Source organism: Pongo abelii, chromosome 1 (genome assembly GCF_028885655.2).
Source record: "Pongo abelii isolate AG06213 chromosome 1, NHGRI_mPonAbe1-v2.0_pri, whole genome shotgun sequence".
NCBI lineage: Eukaryota > Metazoa > Chordata > Mammalia > Primates > Hominidae > Pongo > Pongo abelii.
The window spans coordinates 201,509,282-201,529,907 of record NC_071985.2 but is presented as its reverse complement, the minus strand read 5'-3'; the positions used below and the strand labels follow the sequence as shown (position 1 = coordinate 201,529,907).

Genomic DNA, 20,626 nt, shown 5'->3' with positions numbered 1-20,626 from the left:
GATGTGAACCACATTGTCTGGCTTCTCTCACCTGTCGACTTAAGAAAGGAGATAAGGAATTATCTTTTTTTTTTTTTTTTTTTTTTTTTGAGATGGAGTCTGGCTCTGTTGTCCAGGCTGGAGTGGAGTGGCGCAATCTCAGCTCACTGCAACCTCTGCCTCCCAGGTTCAAGCAATTCTCCTGCCTCAGCCTCCTGAGTAGCTGGGATTACAGGCACGTGCCACCACGCCTGGCTAATTTTTGTATTTTTAGTAGAGTTGGGGTTTCACCCTGTTGGTCAGGCTGGTCTCGAACTCCTGACCTTGTGATTTTCCCGCCTTGGCCTCCCAAAGTGCTGGGATTACAGGCATGAGCCACCGCACCCAGCCTTGGAATTATCTTAAACAGTGCTGTCAGTGCAACATTTGATTGCACATCCCTCTACCAGAGAGAGCAGTATCAGCTCTGCTGGTGGAGGGCCCCATGGAAAGTGGCCCTTGCTTGCTTTTCCCAGGGAGCTAGAGGACACTTCTCCATAAGGAGACGTGACTTGCTGTTGCATGGAAGTGGGGCTGGCTGCCTGCTTCCAATCTGAAAGACTTCAGAAGTCTTCCCACCTTACCTGAGGCTGCCTGCCAGATTGTTTTGGGAACAGGAAAGGCCATTGCAGACTCACTAAGATTAATGACTTCCTCACTATCTCAAGCAAGGTGTTGGGTATCTCCAGGTTTGGGGACTGGAGTATAGATCACATTTGTCTATGAAGAACCTCGTTGTGGGAGATTACTCCAGAGTCAATGGCAGCCTTTTTGGATTTGTTCCCTTCTGTCCTTCCACTCAAAACTGAAAAATTGCCCAGGCTGCCCAAGAGGGCCAAGCCAAGTAGAGAGCAAGGAACACCAGGGGAAGTGTCAAGACATTAGAAGAAACGCAGTGTTTTTAGTGATCTTTACTATGTGACCTATCCCTGCTTATCCCTAAGTGCTGTCGCCACATGGTTTATAAACTGTCTTTGTTTTCCCCACAGGCCAGGACGACTGGAATGGGACCAGGCCGTCGCTGAAGGCCCCTCCTGCTAGGCCAGTGAAGGGAGCATACAGAGAGCACCCATATGGACGTTATTAAAAACAAACATGAGGGGAAAATATCAGTTATGAGCAAAGTTGTTACTGATTTCTTGTATCTCCCAGGATTCCTGTTGCTTTACCCACAACAGACAAGTAATTGTCTAAGTGTTTTTCTTCGTGGTCCCCTTCTTCTCCCCACCTTACTCCATTCTTAACTCTGCATTCTGGCTTCTGTATGTAGTATTTTAAAATGAGTTAAAATAGATTTAGGAATATTGAATTAATTTTTTAAGTGTGTAGATGCTTTTTTCTTTGTTGTTTAAATATAAACAGAAGTGTACCTTTTATAATAAAAAAAAAGAAGTTGAGTAAAAAAAAAACACACAAACCTGTTAGTTTCAAAAATGACATTGCTTGCTTAAAGGTTCTGAAGTAAAGGCTTGTTAAGTTTCTCTTAGTTTTGATTTGAGGCATCCCGTAAAGTTGTAGTTGCAGAATCCCAAACTAGGCTACATTTCAAAATTCAGGGCTGTTTAAGATTTAAAATCACAAACATTAACGGCAGTAGGTACCACCATGTAAAAGTGAGCTCAGACGTCTCTAAAAAATGTTTCCTTTATAAAAGCACATGGCGGTTGAATCTTAAGGTTAAATTTTAATATGAAACATCCTCATGAATTAAATAGTTGATGCAATTTTTAACGTTAATTGATATAAAAAAACAACAACAACAACAACAAAATTAGGCTTGTAAAACTGACTTTTTCATTACGTGGGTTTTGAAATCTAGCCCCAGACATACTGTGTTGAGAGATACTTAGGGGGAGGGAGTAGGTTTTGAAGAGGTTGATGGTGGTGGGGAGGGAAGGCCTCCTGAATTGAGTTTGATGCAGAGCTTTTTAGCCATGAAGAATCTTTCAGTTATAGTACTAATAATTAAATCAGTATTTAAAAAGACAAAGTATTTTGTCCATTTGAGATTCTGCACTCCATGAAAAGCTCACTTGGACGCTGGGGCCAAAAGCTGATGATTTTCTGAAGTTGACGGTTGTCAATATATCGAACTGTTCCCAAGTTAGTCAAGTATGTCTCAACACTAGCATGATATAAAAAGGGACACTGCAGCTGAATGAAAAAGGAATCAAAATCCACTTTGTACATAAGTTAAAGTCCTAATTGGATTTGTACCGTCCTCCCATTTTGTTCTCGGAAGATTAAATGCTACATGTGTAAGTCTGCCTAAATAGGTAGCTTAAACTTATGTCAAAATGTCTGCAGCAGTTTGTCAATAAAGTTTAGTCCTTTTTTAATCAAAGTAAATGTGATGAATTGTCATTTTTTTGGGTGGACCATAAAATAGTTTTCTCTTTCAAATAAACTTAAATTAACTCTAAAGTTAATGGGCTTGTTAAAAGTTGGAAACATTCTTAAAAGTGGTGGGGGGGATTTTATTTTAAGTTTACCAAAAAAAAGTTGATGGAGTTGTTAAGTTTTAGTTTAAAAATAACCAAAGCTTTTTCACCCCCTGGAAGTTGTTGGAAGCTGTTGTATCCAATCCTATCAAAAATTCTAATTTATGGAGAGTTTTCAACTCAGCTGAGCTGAAACTCGGATTGGTTTCCATAGATAGGTCTCAGTATTTAAAAGTGCAAGCCAGCCTGGTTTGCACCTTCTGTAGAACCCCTAGGTGGCTCTAAAGTGTGACACCAAATAATTTCTGTGAGCTCAGAAGGGGACAGCATCTGCCTTTAGGCATGACAGTTCAGCCAATTCTGGGTGCCCTTGAGGGTTTCTCTTTCAATCCCAGAAATGCTGACAACTTAGCTGGGCTGGGGCAGGATTTGGCATGATAGGCTGGCTCTGAACCCGCTCCTAAGAGACCAAGAGAGGAAGTGATGGAATTGGTTGGTTCCGTTTCTACTCTATGCTGATTCTCAGGGTTCTCATGGCTTCCCTAAGAGAGCCACCTAAACTGCTCGGGGGTGAAAAATCCTCTTGTATTGAAGTGCCAAGCTGCCTGCAGCAGTGCATGATGGACATTTTTTTTTCTTTTTAAAACACACCAACAAAAAAATGTATTTGTAGATTGTGATAAAATGTAAATAACTGAATTTTCAACCATGGTTTGAAGTCAGCTTTCAGGGCATTATGTCTTGTTTTGATGAAAAGAGATCACTCTATACCCCCCTTTTTAAAGGAAAATTATCGCAAGAGAATCAGGATGTGTAAAGCTAACATGCATCGCAAAAAACCAAAGGTAACCTAAATGTCTGATTTTAATAGCACATATTTCTCTTTTACATAAACTGTGACAGCAACTTGCATAAACAATTCTTTAGCTGTTAACTTTAATGTTAAAACTTTGCAAAACTTGTTTAATAAAAATAGCTGTAAAAAGAAAAACCATATGTTGCCGCATAAATTAGCCATAACTCTTAATAATCCTGCCCATCACAAGTGAACTGTAACGTAACCTGGGCACAAAGTCTGACATCTTAAATGACACATTGTAAAATTTCAATGACTGTAGATTAGACCTCCTGCTGCACCCCAAAAGCTTTCTGCTCAGCTGTTTAAAACTGTGTAAGGATGAGTCCCTGTAGGTCCCCATATTGATATTCACAATGAAACTTTACTTAAAATTTCTTAAAAGTTGCATGTTTCTCCTGTAATGTGTAAACTGCATGCAGGATCTCTTTATCTTTTATTTTGTATGTCTTTAAAACTTCCTCTTCAAAAGACTGATCTGTTATTTCTCCATTTTCAGGTGACTGAAAACTCCTGAGGCATTTCCTGGACTAGAATGGGTAGTGAAGACCCATGTCAGGTATGTTAAGGTGGCTTTCTATTAAGGAACATGAGCCTTTTATCATAACTGTAAAACAGTTACGCTAGGAGGGGGCCTATAAGGTGGTCAATGGGTTAATCTTTTTTTGTGGTCATTTGTACCTTATTTACGACATGACCACACTTAGATGTCCATACTGAATTTACATCTAATGGTTGATAAGGCCAGACAATATCAACTTAGATCTGTTGAATCCCACTCTGTTTATCCTGTTAATAACCTGATGAGGTGGTGTTCCACTTGGAGTTCATTGGTTGCAAGCAACAAAGTGGCTAATGTAAATAAAAAAGACTTTATTAGAAAGGTGTTAGGGGCTCAACGTTCAGTGTGAAGGCTAAAAAATCTGGTGTGGGAACTGTAGTGGCTGCAGGGAACTGGGACAACAGTGGTAGACCACAGGAACGATCTTGAAACAAGGACTGGCTCCTTGGGCACAACTCAAACTATGTCGGGTCTCTTTCTGCCTCTACTCAAGATTCAGGTTTTAGAGAGGGAATATCAGACTGGATTAGCTGAGTCACATGCATAAGAAACAACCAATTCCTCAAAAGGCAGTTGGGGAGTTACTAGGAAAGGGAAATGGATGCTGGGCAGCCCGGAAACAATTGTCCAGTAATATCCATATTTTACAGAAGTAACTTAGACCTAATGAAGTTAAGTAACTTCCCAGGGTCCCATAATTAGTATGGCTAGTACTCAAGCTCAAGATTTGTGTTGCCAAACCTGTCATCTTAACCCTATACTATACTGCCCTTAATCTAGGGAAAGGGTTTTTTGGGTTTTTTTGGGGTTTTTTTTTTGGTTTTTTTGGGTTTTCTTTTGTTTTGTTTTTTTTTTTTTTGAGACGGAGTCCCACTCCATTGCCCAGGCTGGGCTGCAGTGGCGCAATCTCAGGTCACTGCAACCTCCGCCTCTGGGTTCAAGCAATTCTCCTGTCTTAGCCTCCTGAGTACCTGGGACTACAGGCACCTGCCACCACTCCCGGCTAATCTTTGTATTTTTTAGTAGAGACGAGGTTTCACCTTATTGGTCAGGCTGGTCTTGAACTCCTGACCTCAGGTGATCCACCTGCCTCGGCCTCCCAAAGTGCTGGGATTACAGGCATGAGCCACCACACCCGGCTGGGAAAGGGTATTTCTTATACTTAGGAGATCCTTCATAGGGATAATTGTGATATAGAAGAAAGGACATGGAGTTTGACTCCCTGGTTTGTGTAGTTGGGGGCTGTGACAACAGTGAGCTTTCCTGTTAATTGAAGCCATTAAGCAACTAACTGGCTGATTTTTTTCTCTGCTCTAAGGTGTTAGGATTAGGATGACACTGAGGAGAAAGACCTAACTAGGTAAGCCCGAGGCACATAGTAACCTTTCACAGTGAAATTTGGCTTCTTGGAATTTTTTTTTCTTCCAAGCCTGCCTCTCAGCCTCTGAGAGATCTGGAAGCTGTAAAGAGGGGCATATGTACTGAACAAGATTCTGGGCACCTGGCAAGTCCTAAGTTTGATGCTGGTCACATGAATGGCTAGGAAATTTAGCGGGGGGAATCCCTGAATGCAGAGAATTTAGTCTCAACTCTTCCTAGGGTAGTCTGAAGAAGAAAAATGGATTAGAAGTTTGGAGAAACCTTTCATTTGGACTGTGAACTGTGCCTGGAAAGGCAGGTTCTGTTTGTGGACCTAGGCCTGCTGGTGTTCTGCCTGTTCTGGACATGTAGCTTCGCCCATTGATCCAAGTGTTTTCTGTAAACTTCTATCACTCACTACCTGTGAACTTTATTTATTTATTTTAAGGTGGAGTCTCACTCTGTTGCCCAGACTGGAGTGCAGTGGTGTGATTTCAGCTTACTGCAACCTCTGCCTCCTGGGTTCAAGCGATTCCCCTGCCTCAGCCTCCTGAGTAGCTGGGATTATAGGCACACACCACCACGCCTGGATAATTTTTGTATTTTTACTAGAGATGTAGTTTCACCATGTTGGCCAGGCTAGTCTTGAACTCCTGGCTTCAAGTGATCCGCCCACCTCAGCCTCCCAAAATGCTAGGATCACAGGTGTGAGCCACTGTGCCTGGCCAACCTGTGAACTTTTATTACAATTCTGTAAGCTTTAGAGACAGGCAAGATTGGGTATCTGTCCTGTCTCTGCTTCATGTGAGCCTTTGTCACCTTAGTCAGAAACAAAACCCTTTCAGTGCCTCATTTATCATCAAATGAAGTTGATGATAATACCTGACATTTATCACTGTATGCATCATAATATCCTAACAGAGTTAGTATCTCATTTGGTCCCTTTCTACCTTTGTTTCTGTTTTGAGGAAAAATTCACATAGCATAAAATTTACAATTTTAAAGTGTACAATGCAGTAGTTTTTAGTATATTTATACTGTGCAACCATTTCCACTATTTAATTCCAGAATATTTCCATCACTCTAAAAAGAAATCTTATATCTGCTAATAGTCACTCCCAACTCCCCTCTCTCCCCAGCTGTTGGCAGCCACTACTCTTTCTGTGGGTTTGCCTATTCTGAACATTCCATATAAATGGAATCATATAATATATGCTTTTTGGAATTGGCTTCTTTGACTTTGCATAGTGCTTGGTTCATCCAGGTTATAGCATGTAACATAGTACTTCATACTAGTCATAGGAAACATTACTTCCAAAAGCAGCCCATTTCATTAGAGACGGCTCTAAGTATTTTATCTCTCATTTTGAATGAGACCTGTACCTCAGTAATTTAAACTGAATCTGCTTTAGACCCCTGAAGCAATATCCTTTCAGGTATTTGAAGATCATTTTCATTACTGTGTCTTTCCCATCTGTAAAAATTTTCTTGGCTGCACACGGCAGCTCATGCCTGTAATCCCAACACCTGGGGAGGCTGAGTTGGGAGGATCACTTGAGGCCAGGAGTTAAAGACGAACCTAGACAACATAGCAGACTCTGTCTCTACAAAAAGTTAGCTGGGCATTAGCTGGGCATGATGGCTTGCACCTCTTGTCCTAGCTACTCAGGAGGCAGGGGAAGGAGGATCACTTGAGGAGTTCGAGGTTACAGTATGCTATGATCACAACACTGCACTCCAGCCTGGGTAGAAAGTTTTTAAAATACTATTGGTCCCAATAAAATACATTTGCTGCCTGCCAGATGTGGCCTTTAGCCTACCAGTTTGCAGCCTGTGGTTAGCTTCTGTTAGTATAAATTAAAGGTCTTGTTAGCATTTTTAAGTGATTCTTTTTGGACAGACATTACTGTCCTAGTGGCAAAGAAGTCTAGAGTTTTGGTGGAATTTTAAAATAACAACTTTATTGAGATATAATTCACATACCATACTGTTCTCTCACTTAAAGTGTACAATTCAGTGGTTTTTAGTATATACACAGAGTTGTTCAGTCATCACTAGGGCCCATTTAAAATGTCTTTATCATCCCAAAAAGAAACCCCATGCCTTTTGTCTGTCTTCCAGCAATCTATTTATCCCCTCCAGCCGTAGGCTACTAAGAGTAGTAGCCTTTCTGTCTCTATAGACTTGCCTGTTGTGGACATGCACTAAAGATGACAAGGGTTTAGCCTCCAGAAGGCTAAGTCCAAGGGTTTAGCCAGTTACAGAAGACCACTTACTGTATGATTTCATTTGTATGAAATCATACAGAAAGTGGTCTTCTGTGCCTGGCTTCCTTTTTGTTTTTGTTTTTTTTTGTTGTTGTTGTTTTTTTTTTTTTTTTTGAGACGGACTCTGGCTGGAGTGCAGTGGTGCGATCTCAGCTCACTGCAACTGCAACCTCTGCCTCCCAGGTTCAAGCAATTCTACTGCCTTCCTGAGTAGCTGGGATTATAGGCATGCGCCTCCATGCCCGGCTAATTTTTGTATTTTTGGTAGAGGTGGGGTTTCACTGTGTCGGCCAGGCTGGTCTCGAACTCATGACTTCAGGTGATCCGCCTACCTTGGCCTCCCAAAGTTTGGGATTACAGATGTGAGCCATCACGCTCAGCCGACTGGCCTCCTTTCACTTAGGATGTTTTCAAGGTTCATCCATGTTGTAGCATGTATCAGTACTTTGTTCTTTTTTTTACTGTTAAATGCGATTTCACTGTATGCATATACTACGTTTCATTTATTCATTGATCCATTGACAGGCATTTGGATTGTTTCTACTTTTTGGCTATTATGAATAATACTGCTTTGAACATTTGTATATAAGTTTTTGTGTGGACATGTTTTCAGTTTCTTGGGTATATACCTAGAAGAATTTCTGGGTTCTGGGTCATACGGTGACTCTGTTTAATTTTTTTTTTTTTTTTTTTTAAGACAGAGTCTCGCTCTGTCGCCCAGGCTGGAGTGCAGGGCGTGATCTCAGCTCACTGCAACCTCCGCCTCCCGGGTTCAAGTGATTCTCCTGCCTCAGCCTCCCAAGCAGCTGGGAATATAGGCACGTGCCACCACACCTGGCTAATTTTTTGTATTTTTAGTAGAGACGGGGTTTCACTGTGTTAGCCAGGATGGTCTCGATCTCCTGACCTCATGATCCACCTGCCTCAGCCTCCCAAAGTGCTGGGATTACAGGCATGAGCCACCACGCCCGGTCTGTTTAATTTTTTTAGGAACTGCCAAATTGTTTTTTGCAGAGCCTGTACCATTCCTACCAGCAATGTATGAGGGTTCCAAATGCTCCATATCCTCACCAACATTTATTTTATTATAGCTATCTTTAGTGGGTGTGAAGTGGTACCTCCCTGTGGTTTTGATTTGCATTTCCCTAATGACTAATGTCATTGAGCATATTTTCATGTGCTTGTTAGCCAATTATGTATCTTCTGTGGAAAAATGTCTATCTAAATACTTTGCCCACTTTTAAATGGGATAATTTGTCTTTTAGTGAGTTGTAAGTTCTTTATATATTCTGGACGCTAAACCCTTGTCAGATGTATGATTTGCAAATATTTTCTCCCATTCAGTGGGTTGTCTTTTTACTTTCTTTAAATCACCAAAATTTTCCATTTTGATGAAGTCCAGTTTATCTGTTTTTTTCTTTTTTGTCATAGGTAATAAACTGTTGTCTCATTCAAGATCAGGATTATACCTGTTTGTTTCTTTCTCAGTTTTTTAGTTTTAGTTCTTTTTGTTTGTTTGTTTTTTGGAGACAGAGTCTGACTCTGTCCCCCAGGCTGGAGTGCAGTGGTGTGATCTCAGTTCACTGCAGCCTCCAGCTCCCGGGTTCAAGCAGTTCTCATGCTTCACCCTCCCAAGTAGCTGGTAATACAGTTATACAGGTGCGCGCCACCATGCCTGGCTAATTTTTTGTATTTTTTAGTAGAGGCAAGGTTTCACCATGTTGGCCAGGCCAGGCTGGTCTTGAACCCCTAAGCTCAGGCAGTCCACCCACCTCGGCCTCCCAAAGTGCTAAGATTACAGGTGTGAGCCACCACACCCAGCTTTAATTCTTGCACTTATGTCTATGATTCATTTTATGTTAACTTTTGTGTGTGTGGCCTAGGGTGGGGGTTCAAATTCTTTTTTTTTGAGACAGAGTCTCACTCTGTCACCCAGGCTGGAGTGCAGTGGCTCAATCTTGGCTCATTGCAACCTCTGCCTCCCAGGTTCAAGCAATTCTCCCTGCCTCAGCGTCCCAAGTAGCTGGGATTACAGGCGCCCACCACCATGCCCAGCCATGCCCAGCTAATTTTTGTATTTTTAGTAGAGACGGGGTTTTGCCATGTTGACCAGGCTGGTCTCGAACTCCTGACCTCAGGTGATCCGCCCGCCTCAGCCCTCCAAAGTGCTGGGATTACAGGCGTGAGCCACTGTGCTCGGCCCAAATTCATTCTTTTACATGTGGATATCCCATTGTCCTGGTACCATTTGTTGAAAAGACTATTCTTTCTTCATTGAATGGTCTTGTCGCCCTTATCAAAAACAGTTAACCACAGATGTATGTAGGTCTACTGCCTTTTGAAGTAGTTATTACCTAAAGTTATTGATACAATTTCTGGCAGTAGCTGTTCAATAATACATAATAGCTGATCAGATTATTTTTACATCACTGAGAGTTTGTAAGTGTTAGAGCTAGGATTTGATCCCAAGTATGGGTGACTACAAAGCATGCCTTTATTTCTGTATTATACTGCAGGCTGCTAAAGTGGGAATGAGGCTGTTCCAGCTGCCATGGCTGGTCATAGGTGGTTTTCCAGAGGTTCAGAGGCTGCGCTCCAGCATGTCCATCTCCCACCATCAACTTCCTCCCTTCCTAGCCCTCTCTTCCCCCACCACAGTTTCCATAGAGTCTCCAGGGTGGACACTTGGCAGTGACAGTTACTATGGAGGGAATACTCTGACCCTTCCTTACCTATGGATACAGGCTTAGGGTTTGTGCCACCTTTATACTCTCTTCCACCAAATCGCACCTCCTGTCCCAGGCTAAGAATGAAGTTAGAGATACATTAACACCTGCTAGGACTTTGTGGCCACCAAAGATGTGGATTAGAGTGTATTAGGCAACACATGGGCTCACTGTCTTCTCGATATGTTCCTGTACTGTGTATGACCCTACAGAGGCTGCTGTTTGCTGGCAGTACTACTAGTAAGTAATCATTTTCATTTTTTTCCCTCATTTTATTCTCAGTCTATGCCATCCACTGATCTTGACCACATTTAAAAGAAGAAGAAAGTGAGATAGGGAAAATAGGCAGCTTTGCTTGGCTAAAGAAGAAGAGCTCAATTTGAATGCCTACTGTGTGTCCCTATTTTTATAGATTAGGCAACTGATACTAGAAGAGGTGAGGTAATTTACCATGGTTGCGTAGCACTTTAGGACAGGGTGCATATCAACATTTTTGTACAGCAAAGTCCATTCTCTGTGCTGAAAGCTTGCTGCTTCTGTAATTCCAAATTTCATTGACCCTAAGAGACTGCTTATTGTAAGTGTGTCTTTAAGTGCTATAAAGAAAGAAAGGAAAGAAAGAAAGAAGGAAAGAAAAGAAAGAAAAAAAGCTGCCAATTAAGCTGACATAGTGGTTTCTTTTTTTTTTTGAGACGGAGTCTCACTCTGTCGCCCAGGCTGGAGTGCAGTGGAGCGATCTCTGCTCGCTGCAAGCTCCGCCTCCCAGGTTCACACCATTCTCCTGCCTCAGCCCCCTGAGTAGCTGGGACTACAGGCGCCCGCCACCACGCCCGGCTAATTTTTTGTATTTTTAGTAGAGACAGGGTTTCACCGTGTTAGCCAGGATGGTCTCGATCTCCTGACCTCGTGATCCACCCGTCTCAGCCTCCCAAAGTGCTGGGATTACAGGTGTGAGCCACTGCGCCCAGCTGAGTGGTTTCTTTTCACATCAAATACAAGATGCATCCTGAAAAAAAGTCATGTTATTACGCATTTTGTGAATTCAAACATGTATTGACTATTTACTCTGTGCCATGTAGTTTTCTCCACCAGTGAGGTAGATGTTATTATCCCATTTTTACACATGATGAAACTGAGGCCAGAAAATTTTAAACAGGCCAGGCCTGGTGGTTCACCCCGTAACCCCAAGGCAGGAGTATCGCTTGAGTCCAGGAGTTCAGGACTAGCCTGGGCAACATAGTGAGACTCCCATCTCTACAAAAAAATAAAAATAAAAAGCTAGATGTGGTGGTGCACGTCTGTAGTCCCAGCTACTTAAAAGGCTGAGTCAGGAAGATCTCTTGAGCCCAGGAGGTCAAGGCTGCAGTGAGTCATGATCATGACACTATACTCCAGCTTGAGTGACAGCGAGACTCTGTCTCAAAAAATAATAATATATCTATAAAATAATAAATTAAAAAATAGTTGCAATAGTGTATCATCATGTTCTCTTGCAGAATTGAATACCAGGGAGCCTGGAGGAGCTGCCTGAGAAAGGCTTAGGGAGTGCTAGAGAAAGGTGATAGCATTTAAGTTACATCTTAAAGGATAACCAAAATTTGCCAGGCAGACAAATGGATAGCTTAGCATAATAACACTTTATTATAGCTTTAAGCAGACTAATTTAATTAATTAATTAATTACAGGTGGGGTCTTGCTTTGCCACCCAGGCTGGAGTGCAGTGGTGTGATCATAGCTCGCTGCAGCCTTGCACTCCTGGGCTCAAGCTGTCCTCCTGCCTCAGCCTCCCAAGTAGCTAGGACTACAGGCATGGGCCACCATGCCCACTTGACTTTATTTTTTTATAGAAACAAGTCTCTATGTTGCCCAAGCTGGACTCAAACTCCTGGCCTCAAGCACCTTCCCAGAGTGGTAAGGATTACAGGTATGAGCCACCATACCCTGTGTAAGCAGACTACTTTCAAATTCTGCCTCAGTTTCAAGTCTCAATTTCATCATTTGTAAAATGGGGATAATATCATTTACTTCGCAACACTGTTGGGAAGATCGAGTGAGCTAATGCATATAAAACATTCAACAGGCCGGGCGCAGTGGCTCACATGTATAATCCTAGCACTTTGGGAGGCCGAGGTGGGCGGATCACTTGAAGTCAGGAGTTCGAGACCAGCCTGACCAACATAGAGAAGCCCCGTCTCTACTAAATACACAAAAAACTCGGCCGCCCCGTCTGGGAGGTGAGGAGTGCCTCTGCCCGGCCGCCTCCCCGTCTGGGAAGGAAGTGAGGAGCACCTCTGCCTGGCCGCCTCCCCGTCTGGGAAGGAAGTGAGGAGCACCTCTGCCCGGCCACCCCGTCTGGGAGGTGAGGAGCGCCTCTGCCTGGCCACCACCCCGTCTGGGAGGAAGTGAGGAGCGCCTCTGCCCGGCCGCCCCATCTGGGAAGTGAGGAGCGCCTCTGCCCGGCCGCCCCGTCTGGGAGGTGAGGAGCGCCTCTGCCCGGCCGCCACCTCGTCTGGGAAGTGAGGAGCACCTCTGCCTGGCCGCCCCGTCTGGGAAGTGAGGAGCGCCTCTGCCCGGTCGCCCATCGTCTGGGAAGTGAGGAGTGCCTCTGCCCGGCCGCCCCGTCTGGGAGGTGAGGAGCGCCTCTGCCTGGCCGCCCCGTCTGGGAGGTGAGGAGCGCCTCTGCCCGGCCGCCCCGTCTGGGAGGAAGTGAGGAGCGCCTCTGCCCGGCCGCCCCATCTGGGAAGTGAGGAGCGCCTCTGCCTGGCTGCCACCCCATCTGGGAGGAAGTGAGGAGCGCCTCTGCCCGGCCGCCCCATCTGGGAAGTGAGGAGCGCCTCTGCCCGGCCCCCCCGTCTGGGAAGTGAGGAGCGCCTCTGCCTGGCTGCCGCCCCATCTGGGAGGAAGTGAGGAGCGCCTCTGCCCGGCCGCCCCGTCTGGGAGGTGAGGAGTGCCTCTGCCCGGCCGCCCCGTCTGGGAAGTGAGGAACGCCTCTGCCCGGCCGCCCCGTCTGGGAAGTGAGGAGCGCCTCTGCCCGGCCGCCCCATCTGGGAAGTGAGGAGCGCCTCTGCCCGGCCGCCCCGTCTGGGAAGTGAGGAGCGCCTCTGCCCGGCCGCCCTGTCTGGGAGGAGAAATTCTTCTGCCTTGGGATGCTGTTGATCTATGGCCTTTCCCCCAGCCCCGTGGTCTCTGAAACATGTGCTGTGTCAACTCAGGGTTAAATGGATTAAGGGCTGTGCAAGATGTGCTTTGTTAAACAGATGCTTGAAGGCAGCATGCTCTTTAAGAGTCATCACCACTCCCTAATCTCAAGTACCCAGGGACACAAACACTGCAGAAGGCCGCAGGGACCTAGCAGAAGGCCGCAGGGACCTCTGCCTAGGAAAACCAGAGACCTTTGTTCATGTGTTTATCTCCTGACCTTCTCTCTACTATTATCCAATGACCCTGCCATATCCCCCTCTACGAGAAACACCCAAGAATGATCGATAAATACTTAATAAAAATAATAATAATAATAAAATAAAATAAAAATACAAAAAATTAGCCGGGCATGGTGGCGCATGCCTGTAATCCCAGCTACTCGGGAGGCTGAGGCAGGAGAATCGCTTGTACCCAGGAGGCGGAGGTTGCAGTGAGCCAAGATCGCGCCATTGCACCCAACAAAAGCAAAACTCCATCTCAAAAAAAAACATTTAACATGAGACACAGTAAGCACTCAAATATTAGCTATAAGTAGAGATTGGAAGAATAAGTTAGTGCTGATTTTGGAAGCTACGTATTAGTCAAGGGGTTTGGACTTTATTCTAAAGTTTGAGCTATTTAATGCCTTAAGCATGAGAGTGACTTACATCACATCTGTTTACCAGTGTACCGGCAAGGCAGGGAAAATAAGGGAAGGAAGCCTTCTATAAAGTGGCGCTACTCCTTTGTGGGAGAGTGAAGGGGATATTCTCCCCCTTGTTGTCCTCCTGCCTGAAGGCCTTTTAATTCCTGCCTTTTTCAGAAAGGAGACTCATCTCTCCTGTCTGGTACTTGGGTTGTTTGAGGATGAGATGTCTGGACTGCCCTATGTTATGGGAATCTCCTCGTGTTGTATTCCTTTCACCCACCCTGCGAAATGGAAACCAGAACTCTTGAGTGTCCACTAATAGAAACTTTGCTCTTAACGGATTGTTAAGCAAGGCTTTGCTCACCACTAGAAGTCCTCAATGCATGAGGTCTCTGCCTCCATTTTAAGCTCTTAATTACGTTCTAATTCTGTGCCGAGAGTATCATATACAGCAAGCTTGTCCAGCCTATGGCCCGGGACGGCTTTGAATGTAGCCTAACACAAATTCATAAACTTTCTTAAAACATTATGAGATTTTTCTGCGATTTTTTTTTTTAAGCTCATCGGCTAGTGTATTTTATGTGTGCCCCAAGACAGTTATTCCAATGTGGCCTAGGGAAGCCAAAAGTTTGGACACCCTAGAATTATACAGTATCTCATTTAATTCTCACAAACCCTGTGAAGCAGTGATTATCCGTGGTATACAGAGTGAGAAATGTATGTCTAGAAGTTAGGATAACCACAGAGTCCAAGAGATGGAGTTTAGACTGAAGTCTTTCTTAGCTGCCTGCTGGTCTCCTCTGTACCTAGGGTGGCCACATGATCAGCTTACACTGAAGTAGTTCCTGACTTTGGTATATATGACTGGTACCCCTGGCTTGGTTTCCAGATTCCTGAAGTTTAAAAACTTGGATCCTGGGCCGGGTGCGGTGGCTCACGCCTGTAATCCCAGCACTTTGGGAAGCCAAGGCGGGCGGATCATGAGGTCAGGAGTTTGAGACCAGCCTGGCCAACATGGTGAAACCCTGCCTCTACTAAAAATACAAAAATTAGCCGGACGTGGTGGCGCGCATCTGTAATCCCAGCTACTTGGGAGGCTGAGGCAGGGGAATTGCTTGAACCTGGGAGGCGGAGGTTGCAGTGAGCCGCGATCGTACAATTGCACTCCAGCCTGGGCGACAAGAATAAGACTCCGTCTCCAAAAAAAGAAGAGTTGGATCCTTATGAGCCCTCCCCTTTTCTCTTCAGACCCACATGTACCTCCTGCTCCCCAGATTAATAGTCATTGCATGTTTAAAGCTAGCAAGCATCTGATGAATATTTAATAGCATCGAGCAGACAGGCTGGAAACAGCTGTCTGAGACAGCAGCTGCTTAGGGGGAGGGGAGGAAGTGCACAACACTGCCTTAACTACCCGTTCTTTTGTTTCCTGGCCTAGAAAATAGGTCTGGCTCTTCAAGGCCCCTTAGGAGCACAAGCCTGTGGGGGCACTGCACCCTAGTCCTGTTGTAGCCTGATTGCTGCTCTCAGCTCCTAAGGAGGCTGCATTCAAGCAGGAGACTCAACCCTTTTTGGGAGGTAATGGGGAAGAATGTTCACGGACCTCTAGAATCCATTTTCCAGTCCCAGGGCTGGAGGTCTTCTACTCAATTGTCTATTCTGGCTCTGAAGCTGAGGATGCAGTCTCATCTAGTGTTCTGCAAACTGCAGTGCTCTCTGTTTTTTTGTTTGTTTGTTTTGAATGTACTTTTTGCTTTCGTATACAGCTCTCTCTTCTAAAAGGAGAGAGACGTGTATCTGGAAGGGATGTGAATTTCATAGCCGTGCTGCTAAGGTTTAGCTTCTTGGCATTCCTTGATCACAGATTCACTAGCCTCTCACCAGTGACTGTACTTCTCATTCCTAGCCGGTACTGTGTTGATTGTCTTTGCATCTCAGGCAGGGAATGGGCCGATAGGAGGTCTCATGTACACAAGCTAACCCCATCCTTAGACCTTGGGGAGCTTCTTGCTTCAAGGAGGCCTTGTCACTTTCAGGGCAAATTGGGGGTGGGGGAGGGTTGTCCAGGGACTCCTTAAAAAAGACAGCTTAGTTGAGATGTTTCTAGATAGGGTGTGAGGCACAGCCAGTTTATCAGCCCAGATTAATCAGCTAAATAGGGCACCTTGCCAGAAATTTGGGTACTATTTCTGATCTTAATATTGCATTAAGATGCCTGAATTGGCTGTTCCCTTGTCAACCTCTGGTGCCCACCTCAGGGTAGCCAGTCTCTTTCTTCTAAGCACTGTGATGTGTGTGAAAACTTGAGATAGAAGAGTTTGGGTTCAGATACAGGGCTAATTATTCCCAGGGGTCTCCTAACTCCAGCAGCCTTCATGGTTCCTATTCATGGCCTAGCTTTAGGTATAAGATGGTTGCTCCTCAGGTCTCAGGCTCTCTGGGGTTGGAATGTAGCAAACAAATTCTGCATCTGCCTTTGAGAAAGAGAAATATCTTATGCTCTGATGTGATTCTTTTTAAGCTTCTCTCTAGAAATCAGTACAAATGTCTCCTTTCATTCTTTTTAAAAATACATTCACTGTTATACATTAGAACACCTACTATGTGCTAGACGCTGGGGATCCGGTGGCCGGTGAACAATATAAAATGGTCCCTGGCTTCATGGAGCTTATAGTCTATTTGTGGAAACAGACACTAAACAGATAATCTCATAAATAACAAATAATTTCAATTGTGTGAAGTTCTACAAAGAAAAGAACAGGGTGCAATGAGGGTGTACAACCTAATACTGTGGTTTTCCTTGAGGAAATGATGTTTAAGCTAACATCTAAAGGAAGACTTAGCTGGGCAGAGGGCTTGGGGAAAGGACATAGAGCAGCACATTATAGGCAGAGGATAGGACTGAAGCAAGTTGAAGCCACGGTAAGAATCTGGACCTTTTTTATTTTTATTTTTGAGACAGGGTCTTGTTCTGTCATCCAGGCTGGAGCACATATCAGTATGATGGCTCATTACACCCTCGACTTTCCACCTCAGCCTCCCAAGTAACTGGGACTGTAGGCAGTTGGCTAATTTTTTCTATTTTTTGTAGAGACAAGATCTCAATCTGTTGCCCAGGCTGTTTTCGAACTCCTAGGCAAAATTGGTCCTCCTGTGTTAACCTCCCAAAGTGTTGGGATTTATAGGTGTTAGCCACCACACCTAGCTGGACTTTTTTTTTTTTTTTTTTTTTTTTTTTTTAAGAGATGAGGTCAGCCGGGCATGGTGTCTTAACGCCTGTAATCCCAGCACTTTGGGAGGCTGAGGCAGGCAGATCACGAGGTCAGGAGTTTGAGACCATCCTGGCTAACACAGTGAAACCCCGTCTCTACTAAAAATACAAAAAATTAGCCGGGCATGGTGGCGGGTGCCTGTAGTCCCAGCTACTCGGGAGGCTGAGGCAGGAGAATGGCGTGAACCCGGGAGGCGGAGCTTGTAGTGAGCTGAGATCGCGCCACTGCACTCCAGCCTGGGCAACAGAACGAGACTCCATCTCAAAAAAAAAAGAGAGAGAGATGGGGTCTCGGGGGCCGGGTGCGGTGGCTCACACCTGTAATCTCAGCACTTTGGGAGGCCGAGGCGGGCGGATCACCTAAGGTCAGGAGTTCAAGAGCAGCCTGGCCAACATGGTGAAACCCCGCCTCTACTAAAAATACAAAAAATTAGCTGAGTGTGGTGGTGGGCGCCTGTAATCCCAGCTACTTAGGAGGCTGAGGCAGGAGAATTGCTTGAACCTAGGAGGCGGAGGTAGCAGTGAGCTGAGATCACACCACTGTACTCCAGACTGGGCAATAAGAGTGAAACTGTCTCAAAAAAAAACAAAACAAAAACAAAAAACAAAACAGATGGGGTCTCACTGCAGTGATCATAGCTCACTGCAGCTTCTACCTCCTGGGCTCAAGCCATCCTCTCACCTCAGCCTCCAGAGTAGCTGGGACTGTAGGCATGGGCCACCGCGCCCAGCTTATTTTTTAATTTTTTGTAGAGACAAGGTATTACTGTGTTGCCCAGGCTGGTCTTGAACTTCTGGCCTCAAGCACTCCTCCCACCTCGGCATCCCAAAGTGCTGCGATTACAGGTGTGAGCCACTGCACCTGGCTGACCTTAAAAAAGCAAAGTTTATCATAGAGTTTTGGTTTCCGATTCACAGGGTGGGTGAAAGGAATAGAATATGAGGAGAGTCCCTTAACACATGGCAGTCCTAACATCCCACTGAAGACAACTTGAATGGGAGGAGGGGGGTGTGGAAAATGAAATTATTCAATGTCTGATTTTTAAACTTGCTGATGAGTGGAGAATGGTTATGGGGACCTGTTAAGAAACTTGCTAGTCTAGGCAAGAAGTAAGAAAGGTCTAGCCGAGCACGGTAGCACATGCCTGTAATCCCAGCTACTCGGGAGGTGGAGGCAGGAGGATCGCTTGAGCCCAGGAAGCAGAGGTTGCAGTGAATTGAGATCGTGCCACTGCACTGCAGCCTGAGTGACAGAGTGAGACTGTCTCAACAACAAAAAAGGTCTATAGTAGATTAATATTGCAAACATAGAGAAGTCAATGAATTCAAGAACTTTGCCAGGCACAGTGGCTCATGCCTGTAATAATCCTAGCGCTTTGGGAGACCGAGGTGGGCGGATCACCTGAGGTCAGGAGTTTGAGACCAGCCTGGCCATCATGGTGAAACCCCATCTCTACTAAAAATACAAAAATTAGCTGGGCATGGTGGCGTGTGCCTGTAATCCCAACTACTTGGGAGCCTGAGGGAGGAGAATCACTGGAACCCAGAAGGCAGAGGCTGCAGTACTGGAGCTAAAAGATTGTGTCCCTGCACTCCAGCCTGAGTGACAGAGCGAGACTCTGTCTCAGGAAAAAAAAAAAAAAAAAACCTTTTAGCTGATAGAATGAACATATTAAGGCTCCAGGTTACTGACTGGAACAACTAGGGAGATGGTAGCGCCATTTAAAAGATGGGAAGCACTGGCCAGGCATGGTGGCTCACACCTATAATCCCAGCACTTTGGCAAGCCATTAAGAGGATCCCAGGAGTTTGAGACCAGTCTGAGCAACATATGGAGACAAAAATTTAAAAATTAGCCAGGGATGTTGGTGTGTGTCTGTGATCGTACTTGGAGGCTGAGGTTGGAGATCACTTTAGCCCAGGAGATCAAGACTGAAGTGAGCCATGATGTTGCCACTGTACTCCAGTCTGAGTGACAAAGCAAGACTCTTTCTTTAAAAAAAAAAAAAGAAGAAGGAGCATTGCTATAGGTTTTAGCATGAGATCAAGCCCCTTCCCTGTGCCGCAGATTTAAAATGTGTCTCCTCTAGTCCACCCTGAGTATTTGGTGCTGGGATGAATCCTTCATAACATCCATCGCCCCTTGAGCCTAACATTGAGTTACCAATAATAGTGATAATAAGATGCCTATTTTCTGATTTCCATTCTTCAAAAGACTTTAAAGATTTTTGTTCATCTTTTTCACTTTTCTAGAACAGCAGAAAGCATTTTTCCCTTTGTTTATAGAGGCTTCAAAGCTTGGATAGGCCCCCAAAGGTTTTGTTGATTCTTCCCTGGATCACTCAGCTGAGGTATGGCCAAGGACAGGAGATATTGAGTGTGAGACTGCATTTTCATTACCTGACAGACAGTAAAAAGAGAATTCATAGGCTGTGGACTTCTGTTTTCTACCCATCTGTGTACCCAAGAAACTTGTGTACTGAATGAAACAAGTAGAGTTGTGCTGTGGGATGGGGCAATTGTGAGGGAAGCAGCCTGGTCAGGTGGGAGGCTGGGAAACCCCCTAATAGGGGAGCTTTCTTAATTTTCCACCTTGTGTCTTTGCAGCTATCAGAGGACTCCTGAAACCTGGAGGGCTACCTGCTGTATAAAGGCTGGCCTGAGGGCATTTGCTGAACACGGAGAAACCCAGGAGAGGAGATCAGCAGTTTTCTTTCACTCCACTTGATCTGTCAGATTTACCCACAGAAAGCCAGTCAGGATCCGTTAAGAGTCTTTAGGCCCAGAATGGAGTCCTCAGGGCTGCAGGGGACTGTGGTGCTAACAATTAAACTGTTCAAGAATTTAAAGAGTTGAAGGGGACTAAAGGGTATCCCTAGCATGGCCTCCTAGATGGGAATGAACTGGCAACTCCTACTGTGCCATTCCCAGTCTGTGTGCTTCCCTTTAGCCTCCCATAGAATTGGCTGAAACACCCTACCACCATTTTCTGTTTTCCCCACTACCACACCTGTGTTATGGGTGTCAGCCTGTGAGTCCTTGAACCCTTCCAGAGGGCTCCCAAGGGAGGGTGATCACCACCCCTCCATAAAAGGCTGAGGAAAGCCAAGTGAGAAGATTGAATTAATTTGGGCAAGTTATTTAACATCTGAACCTGTTTTTCTCTTCATTGTTTATTACTTACCTTGTCCAAAAAGGTCATAAAGGGTAGGGCTTTTTCTGTTCCACCTCTGTACTATATTTCTCCCCAACAAGTATCTGCCCCTGAGGACCTCAATAAAGGTTTGGTCAAGTGAT

General features: G+C 44.9%; 1 protein-coding gene across 4 annotated transcripts in view; it reads left to right on the top strand.

Annotated features, from left to right (window-relative positions):
• KHDRBS1 (KH RNA binding domain containing, signal transduction associated 1) overlaps nt 1–20,626 on the top strand; it is a 48,491-nt gene extending 27,865 nt beyond the window's left edge. Inside the window, exons 9-12 of one of the 4 annotated variants that reach the window (XR_008525346.2) lie at nt 1,008–1,200; nt 3,815–3,874; nt 12,077–15,636; nt 19,937–20,626. Coding sequence is in view for 1 of the 4 variants with exons in the window: in XM_002811130.5 (XP_002811176.1) it covers nt 1,008–1,105 (98 nt within the window). In the remaining 3 variants the exon portion in view is untranslated. Of the gene's footprint in view, nt 1–1,007; nt 2,368–3,814; nt 3,875–5,195; nt 5,238–12,076; nt 15,637–19,936 lie in introns of those variants that run through there. The other 3 variants (XR_008525344.2, XR_008525343.2, XM_002811130.5) reach the window with 3 other exon arrangements.